Source organism: Urocitellus parryii, chromosome 2 (genome assembly GCF_045843805.1).
Source record: "Urocitellus parryii isolate mUroPar1 chromosome 2, mUroPar1.hap1, whole genome shotgun sequence".
Classification (NCBI taxonomy): Eukaryota; Metazoa; Chordata; class Mammalia; order Rodentia; family Sciuridae; genus Urocitellus; species Urocitellus parryii.
Genome location: NC_135532.1, coordinates 128,343,834 through 128,353,688, shown reverse-complemented (window position 1 = coordinate 128,353,688; position 9,855 = coordinate 128,343,834). Strand labels below are relative to the sequence as shown.

At 32.3% G+C, this 9,855-nt stretch overlaps 1 protein-coding gene across 2 annotated transcripts in view; it reads right to left on the bottom strand.

The window, feature by feature from the left end:
- Positions 1–6,310: 6,310 nt before the first annotated feature.
- Serpini1 (serpin family I member 1) overlaps positions 6,311–9,855 on the bottom strand; it is an 81,569-nt gene continuing 78,024 nt past the window's right edge. For both annotated transcript variants that reach the window (XM_026403653.2, XM_026403652.2), the window contains exons 8-9: positions 8,559–8,648; positions 6,311–8,306 (exon numbers count right to left, since the gene is read on the bottom strand). In XM_026403653.2, coding sequence (XP_026259438.1) covers positions 8,230–8,306; positions 8,559–8,648 — 167 coding nt within the window. In that variant the 3' untranslated portion in view covers positions 6,311–8,229. The remainder of the gene's footprint in view (positions 8,307–8,558; positions 8,649–9,855) is intronic.

Below are 9,855 nucleotides of genomic sequence, written 5' to 3'. Positions count from 1 at the left end.
GGTCAGAAAATCTGAGCATTAAAGTTCATGTAATTTTGTAAAAAAAAAAAATACATAGTATTTTGGCCTAATTAATTGCTTTTCCTTTTCTTTGCATTCTAATACAGAGTATGAGTTTCTGGCCATGGATACGAAGAAGCAAACTCAAACATGCCAGATTCATTCCACTGTCATTTCTGTTCCTATCCTTCTTCCCTTCCCTTTATTTGCCCCCCCCCCCGCCACCTTTTAAATATATTTTGTTAGTTGTAGATGGACACAGTATATTTTATTTGTTTTTATTTAATTGTGGCACTGGGGATTGAATTCATTGCCTCATGCATGCTAGGCAAGTGCTCTACCACTGAGCCACAACCCCAGCCCCTCATTCCCCTTTTACTAACCCACTGAATTTCTATTCTCCCCCCTCTCTTGTTGTGAGTTAGCATCATGTATAACTAAAAAGAAAAAGAAAAAGAAAAAAGAAAAAAATATTCAAATACGCAGAGAGATACATTTCATAAACAAGCAGGAATAATTTAGAGAAAAGAAACAAGCAAATATAACCAAAGAAGGAAAAACATGCATGCATACATCTATAGACATATGTAACAAACCATTGACCTTTCACCATTCTGAACAAATAGCATTAAACATCTCAGTAATTATGTGTGTACCTTCACATGACAGAAGGTACAATAAGAGATGCTCATAATGTTAACATGGAATTACTGAAATGGCTATTCTGTTCAGAAAAAAATTTTAAATGTGTAAGAACAACTTTAAGACATTTAGAGAATGATTGAAGTAAAGCTTTAAAAAGGATATAATTTACCTTTGAAATCCTAGTGATGGATTATGATTTCCATCAAGAAATGCTGAACTTGTATTTTCTTTAAACATGTTAAGATAAAAGGATGAGATATATTTATTCAGGTTTATATCAGTAACTTAGATTCTTTTTCCTCAAAGAGTGGACCTGGACCAGTAGAATCATCATCATCTGAGAACTTATTAGAAATACAAAATTCTAGTATTGGCCTTCAGACCTATTGAATCAGAATCTGAATTTTACCAAGATTTCCATATTGTTCTTATGAAATCTAAAGTTTGAGAAGCAGTGATTTAGAGGATTTTTAAAAATAAATTAAGAAATGGAATTCACAGAGTATAAAGTATTGGACAATCCCTAAACTGCTTCATGAGGAACTGAATTTAATAAGGATACTAAATACTTTGACATCTCAACAATGGTGTAGAACATGGTATCCTAATGCTGGCTACCAAATGACATAGCAAAGTCTTTAAGAACTGGACTGCCATTGGAAAGCAAATCAGGATAAGCATCCTGAACCCAACTGGGTCAATTATCTACTAAAGCAAACAACAACAAAAATAAACGTTCTCCAATAAATTTAAATAGGAGACTCAACATAACTACAATACAATCCAGTATTACTTAGCATACAGAAACTCAGAAAACTCTTAAGAACTCACAAGGGAAAAAGAAAGTTAATAGAAGTAAACCACAAAATAGTCAAAATATTAGAATTTATCAAACTCTTTAAAATAGTTATAACTGTGCTCAGTGAAGTAAGGGCAAACACTTTGAAATTAAAGTACAGTGAAGCTGAAACTACTCAGGAGAGTGGAAAAAAAGTTATTTTAAAAGAATCAAGTAAAAAGAGCTGGGGTTGTGGCTCAGTTGTGGAGCATTTGCCTATCATGTATGAGACAATGGGTTTGATCCCCAGCATCACATAAAACAACTAAATAACAAAATAAAGGTATGTGTCCATCTACAACTAAAAATATTAAAAAAAAGAATCAGGTGAAAGTTTTATCACTCAGAAATACTACTGAAATAATTCACTAGATGGGTTCAATTGTACAAAGGGGATAACAGGAAAGAAATCAGTGAATGAACATAAATTAATAGTAATTAAGGAATCTGAACAACAGAAACAAAAAAAAATGTTTTTAAAAATAAACAAGCCTCAGTGACCTGTAAGACAATACCAAAAGATCTAATTATATGTCATTTCAGTCCTACAGGAGAGGACATAGATATCAAGACAGAAACTATTTTGGAAAAAAAAAGTAGCAAAAACTTCCTAAACTTTTTGACAGACACAAATTTACAGATTTATGAAACTTTAATTTTGAGGATAAACTCAAAGTAAACCACGTCCAGCTACAAGGCAATCAAAGTATTGAAAACCAAAGATAGAGAAAAAAAAAAAAGTCTTGAAAGCAACTAGACACAAATGACACCTCATATACAGAGAACACTAATTTAAATAACTGTTGAATTCTCACCAGGAACCCTGGAAGATACAGGACAATATAACAACAGTTTTAAGTTTCTGAGGACAAAGAACAGTCAATTCAGAATTCTGTGTTCACTGAAAATATCATTCATGAATAAAAGTGAAATAGAATTTTCAGATGAAAAATAGAGTAAAAGATATTTTCAGTAATAGTTCTGGGTCAGGACAGACAGTAAAGAAAGTTCTTCAGGGTAAAGGGAAATGATACCAGATGGAAACTGAAAACTTCACAAAGAAAGGAAAAGCAACCCAAAGGGTTAACATTTGGGTAAATGTAACAAACTGTCTCTCCTTTTAAGTATTTTGAAATGTGTATGACAATTGAAAGCAAGAATTATAACTATTGTCTGATGATAGGATTTCTCCAATTCACATACATGTAATACAGACAAGAACTATAGCACAAGTGGGGATGTGAGGGAATCAACATTATTTTAAGGTTTCTACATTCTGTATGTAGTATTAAAATATCAATTCTAGGTGGAAATTTTAATTAGAATTAAATGAAAATGAAAATTGTAATTCCTGGAGCAACTACTAAAAACTATAGAAAAAAATAGTGAAAAGTCAAAATAGGTATGTTGAAATAGAGTAGTAGGAAAAAAATCCAAATATTCCCCAAAAAGGCAGGAGCGAGAAAGTAGAAGAATGAAAAAGAAACTGGGCACACCGAAAATGAGTAATAACATGATAGACCTGAATCCAACCATATCAGTAATTCTATTAAATGACCTAAATGTAGCAATTAAAGATAAAGATCCTTGTACTGGATAAAAAGAACAAGAGTAAACTAAATGTTATCTAAAGAAACACACTTTAAATATAATAACATGGATAGGTTAAAAGTAAAAGGATGGAAGAAGTTACACCATGCAAATGCCAATCAAAGGAAAGCTGAAGATGCTATTTGATATCAAACTAGAATTGAAGTAAGGAAAATATTTCAGGAATAAGAACAACAAAAATATAACAATGAAAGAGTTAATTTTCCAGGAAGACCTAACAATTCTAAATGCATATACACCTATCATAGCTTCAAATTACACAATACAAAAATAGATAGAACTAAAAGGAAAAATAGTAAATAATATAATTACAGCTGGACCCTTAACACTCCTTTCTTCCTCAGTAACTGATAAAGCAGATAGAAAATCAGTAAAGATATGGCAGAATGATATAATCAACCAATTTGACCTAATGATCGTTTATAGAACATCCCCCACGCCCCCAACAGCAGGAGAATACACACTCTTTTCAAGTGGGCATGAAATATTCACAAAGATACAACATAGTCTGGGGTTTTAATAAATTTAATTTAATAAATCTAATTTAATAAATTTAATTTAATAAATTAATACCATACAAATTGTTTTCTCTGACTAAAATGTAATTAAGCTAAAAATCAATTAGATGAAAATCCTCAGGTAGTTGAAAATTAAACAGTATACTTCTTTAAACATTCATAGTCAAAAAGGAATTCTGAAATAAATTAGAAAATATTTCTAAATGAAAGAAAATGAAAACCTAACAATCAAAGGTTGAGGTATGTAGGTGAAGTACTTTGAGAGAAATTTTGTAGGATTACAAACTTGTATTTAAAAAGAACAAAGGCCTCAACTTATTAATATAAACTTCCATCTTAATGTATCAGAAAAACCAGAGCAAACTAAACACTCAGAAAAACAAAAGATGAATGCAGAACGGAGTTGAACGTAATGAAATCTAAAACTTATAGTTATAAAGATCAATAAAACCAATATACCTCCAATCAGACTGACCAAGGAGGAGAAGAGGTAGATATACATTACAACATTGGGTCAGGACTGAATAAAGGGGACATCATTGATGATCTTGGTGGCATTGGAGGATATGAGGAAATATTCAGAGCAATTCTACATGTCTAAATCAAACAATTTTAGATGAAATGAATTAATTACTGATGGAACACAAATTATTCAAACTCAAGAAGAAATAAAATTTCAGTAGACTTATAACTATTACAAGAAATTGAATTAGTATTAAACATGTTCTAAAAATACAAGTCCATGCCCAGCCAGGTTCACTGATAAATTCTGCCAACATTTAAGAAAGAAATATAACTCATTCTATATTATATCTAAAAACATAAAAGAGAAAGAAACACTTCCTAACTCATTCTATGAGACTAGTTTCACTCTATTCCAAAATCAAATGAAGATAGAAGAAAACTAGGGACCGATATCCACCTTGAACATAAATGTATAAATTCTCAGCAAACACTAAATCCACCGATATATGAAAATTATTTTTTTCTCTAGAGAGAAAAAATAACATCATAAAAGTGGTGTCTCTGGGAATGCAAGCCTGGTTGAACATTCATAAATAAAGGAATGCAAGGCTGGTTGAAAAAAAAAATCAATCTGCTGCCTCTTCCTGCCTGGACTTAAGGAGCTTGTCTGTAATCCCAGCAGGAAAACGGTAAAGTCTAGGCCAGCTGCAGCTGCAATCTTGGGTTCAATTCCTAGTACTACAAGAAAAAAAGGGAGAGTGCTTTTTCAAGCTTCGGAATAAATACCATCAAGCATAATGAGGAAGAGTAAATTGCTCCCTAGTAAATAAAAATGGACTTGGAAGGACTTTCCTCACTTCTTGACACAGGAGAAAATTTATTAATGCAGACATTAAGTTATTAAAACAAGCATTGATCCTAACTAGAATAACATATATTCCATGCTTATCTAAATATGTCAAGTAGAATCTACTGTCATGTATAATTAAAAAGAATGAATAAAAAATAGATAGAACAAGCATTAAAAAGAAAAGGAAAGAAAAAGGCAGACATAAAACACACATGCTAATACATAACCTGATAAGAATGCAGCGGAGGGTTTTCTAGTTCAGTTTCTAGGCAGAACAATAACTAAATCCTCTTAAAGATATGTCATTTGGAGGTGGGTGAGAAGTGGCTCCTTCTCATCTGGGCCCACATATCAAATGGTGAGAATCTGTAGGATGCTGGTTTTGGATTTGCCCACACTACCCTTGCTTCTGTGTCTGCCTTGCTTTCTCCACCCTGATACCACATCACACTTAGTACTCCCTCTACCCCTATTATTACACCATTTCCAATGGAACAATGACTGAATTAGAACTATTTTAGGTTTCTGCTCATCTGGGTCTAGGATTTCTTTTTAATGATGGGCTTTGGTCAAAATTCAAAATTTTGCTTTTAATTTAATCCAGTGAATTTTTTTAAGTATTAAAATACTAATAGGCAGTCTAGGCTTCCTGGAAGGAAACAGCAACATTGGAACCTTGTTGGAATATTCTTTATTGATTCCATGCTTTCGGTGGTCTTAAAATGAAGTCATTCAACTGAAGAACCATGTGCCCTGTCTTTAAACAGATTCCCCCCATAATGGACAGTGATGTAGGGAGGCTGTGAGAGTGTGGATGGCAAAGTTACAGATTTTTCACCAACCATTTTGTGTATTACAAATAGTCATCCATCTTATTTTCTCAAGATTACAATAAAGACCCCCATTTCACCAAGATACATTTCAAGTTGCGCGTGGCCGATAAGCAAAATACCCTAGGCTATTCTATCTTAAAAAAAAAAAAAGTTACTCAAATAACAAAAATAGATATCATTACACATTTAAGAAGTTGATTATATAGTAAATCAGTGAATTATGTAAAATATACATATTTAATGAGATGAAATAAGTTATTTACCATATTTTCTTTATTTTTATGAAGCAACTTTGTTTTTCTTATGCTTAAATAAATATTTCTGTAAAAGTGACGCTAACCATTATTTGTTTCTGGTGGTGGTATAAAGATTTATAGATTACACTCTATATAATTATTCAGTCCACACTATCGCATAGATTAAAAACAAGTAAAATCAGGATTTCAAATAAAAGTTAAAAACATAATTATTGTTGATTTCCTCCAAAAAATTGGTTCAAGGAGCAAAAAGCTTTGGTGCATGTTCTGTGTGTATGTTTATGTAGTAATTTATTCCTTTTAAAGGAAATGGAACTATACAGTGCTACTTTTTCCAGGGAAAGGACAATGTTGAAATTATTTTTAAAAAAATAAAGACAAAGGAAAATGTTGTATTGTCAGATATTATTGCATTCCATAAGCAAGCTCAAAACAAGGGAGAATCTATTTTCATTTAAATGACACCTAAATTGTATTAAAATATTTAAAAACAAACATTCTGAATGGGAGAACTTAATCTTATACCAGCTAACAAAAAACCCCATTTGGGCTTTATGAAATACACAGTGTCTAATGATGTTTATTCTTCCTTTACAGGTAATGCATTTAGTTGACTGATGAACAGATACAGTAAGGTACACAATGATTAACAAGTAGCAATATGGTAGTGAAGAATGTTACAAACTCAGAATTCCAATACTGAATCAACATCAGTTAGGCCAGGCTGCATAAATTATAAATGAAAACAAGAGCAACTATTCTACAATAACTGAAGATTTATGAATAAACTATAAGTCCTCTCAAAATATAAGCTGTAAAAGATTCAGTGTTAAGTGTTATGTCCTTGGGTATTCATAAATTCTTTCATGGGTATTACCTATAAATGTCTCCATATTTTTAAAGAACATATTTCAAGTGTTCTAATATGCAGAGGAATTTTGCTTTTGTTCATAGCATGTAATAGAAAAGACACTTTAGAGTAAAAACCATTTTTCCTTTCCTTGGACAAATGTATTACATTATTAATGCAGATTACCACTCCACCCCTCCCTGAATATTTCCAAGCTCTATGAAATTGTAGTCTTTCTGTTTCCATGTATGAAAATATTAAACATGCAAACCTTATGTTAAGTAGAGTTCTGTTATGGAAGTGAAAAACAGTAAAGTCCATGGACAAACAGTAAAGACTTCACTTGGGAATCTGTTAGAAGTATGCAATCAGTCCCCACCCCACAATAACTGAATGAGAATCTGCATTTGTAAGAAGATCCCCAGTTGACTACATTACACACTGATGTTTGAGAAGTGCTGATTTAATATACTTCACGGACTGAGTTAATTTTCTATAAGTTAACCATATCTAAATCACTAGTGTAGTCATGTCACTTAACATCAGGGGTATGTTCTGAGAACTGAGCCCTGAGGTACTTCATCTTTGTGTGAACATCAGAAAGTGTACTTACACAAATCTAGATGGTGCAGTCAATCACTTGATGTAGCCTCTTGATGCAGTTAAGAGATTGGGTAAGCACAAAATGTATGAGATTACTACTGGCATCACATGACATGTTGTTTTACAGTAAACCTTTTTTATTTTTAATAAATGGAAGGGGCACACTCTAAAATAATGATAAAAAAGCATCATACCATTGTTAATACACAAACCAGTAATGTCTATAGGGTTTGCATAGTCCTATTTTTTTCTAACAGGTTTTGTTATGGAGCCTTACAGATATTCAGCTTGCATTTCCTTGTCCTGCCCTCTACACTGCAATGCTAATTTACCTTGGTGCTTTGATTCTGCATGATTATGAAAGGCTTAGGAAGCCCCAAAACATAACTATTTCCAAATTCTCATATTTGTATCTGCATACTCCAATTTCTACTGAAATATCATTATTTCCAAATTTAACTGACAGGTATATGTATACTAGTACTGCTACTTTTAAAATGAAAAACAGCTGTTTACATGTTCAATATGTACTTTTATTTTAAACAACAGCATAGCAAACACAATGACATAATAGGACCACTACCTTAATACTGATAATATCCTTGACAGGTTGACCTGTAATTCACATATACTGTTTCTATCTGGAGCTATTTTTAACATTATCTTAAGATACACTGTAAAACACAAATCCTAAATATAGATCAGTTGCAAACATAATGTGCTTTGTTGCAGTTTTCCTTGTTACTCAAATGAAGTCATTTAAAGTTCCTCAAAATCGTGTGCACTTGGGTTCATTGTTTCAGGATGCAGGACTCGTCCCATGAATAAGATTGTACCTGTGTTCATTTGGAAGTGAACAACAACACAAAAAAGGGTGAATAGAAGAATGTGCTATTTTCCTTCTTGCTTACAATTATCAATGTTTCAAGAAATATAAATACAAATTATTTTCGCTTTTTGAAAAATCATTTGACCATTAGACATTATCTAATAAATTCTACTGTGGATGGAAGGGGCAGCCTTCCACTTAAAAAAGAAAGTTTCTTTGTGCCCTATTGGATAAAGTTGTCTTCTCATAACAGACTTACCAGTTCTCCTGTTTCTGATAAGAAAGAAAAATGGATGGTCCACAATAACTTGAGGATACAGCACCGCCATCCTACTAATTGCAATCATTCCTACATCGAAGAAAGAAATTAATTAATGTCCATAGATGTGCAGAGATTCATGAATAATTTCTCAAAACCATCTATGTCTATCCATCTAATGCAAAGGCAACAATTTACAGAAAACAAGATTTTAAAGACTTTAAGAGAGAAAAATTATAAAAGTATTAACATTTCTACTTGATTAAAACAAAACAAAACAAATCACACGATTCCCTCCTTCCACCCCATCAAAAATAATAGGACTAGTTATTCTGCCTGTTACAAAAGTTCTATTCTCAGCCTAAGATAAATATTTGTGCTTTTATCAAAACATCCTTTCAGTTAGGGAAGGGGGAGAAGAAAGAAAAATCCTTGTGACAAAAAACAAAGACAGTTTATGTTTTCCAGTCACTTTCTTCTGTTTGAATTGGGTCTATTGACAGAGCAAATCTCTTGAGTCCTAGTAGGAGGGAGGGCTGTCAGAGATTAAGGAGAAAGTGCAGCAGCAAAACAAGCAATGGTGCTTTCTAAGGTGGGATGCTGAATTCCCCTTCCTTCTAGGATGGTTGCTGCACTGTGGTTAGTTATCAGAAAAAAAAAGAAAGTTAGATTATGTAAGATTTCTGATGCCCAAGACTAGTGTTTCTACATCCTCTTTAAAACACTGTTATGACTGGTGAAGTTAGAAATAATGTGCTACAAAACAAACATACAACCAGGAGTGAAAAGTTCTTAGTTAACTAGGAAAGTTAGAACCATCAAAATGATCAATGACATTTACCATTGTAATTTGGATGTTATTTATGTTGATTAAAAAATTATTTATTGGAAGCTATTGTGTTATTAGTATTATTAGTTAATAGCACTTAAAATTATTTATTACATCTCTGGTATACTCTTGCAAATGAATGTGCTTCTAAAAAATCCAAACTTTTCACTGACAAAATTAATAGTGAAGTTTCAAAAGTAATTAGGAAGGAAGAAAAATGTTTAAATAGGCATCAGGAAAATATTTTAAATATTTTAAAAGGCAGAACTGTAGGAAAATCATTCTACCAGAGCTGCCAGGTGTCCTGAGTTTCATTAGGAAAAACACAAAGATGGATTTATAGTGCAAAGGGCCAGTGGACTGAGAACTTGCTTTACATCCTATTTAGAAAATTCTGGCTGGTTCAGCATTTGCTTGTCTCCTAACTTGGGACAAAAATCAGTTTTTTTGGCTAGGTTCTGAAAATGA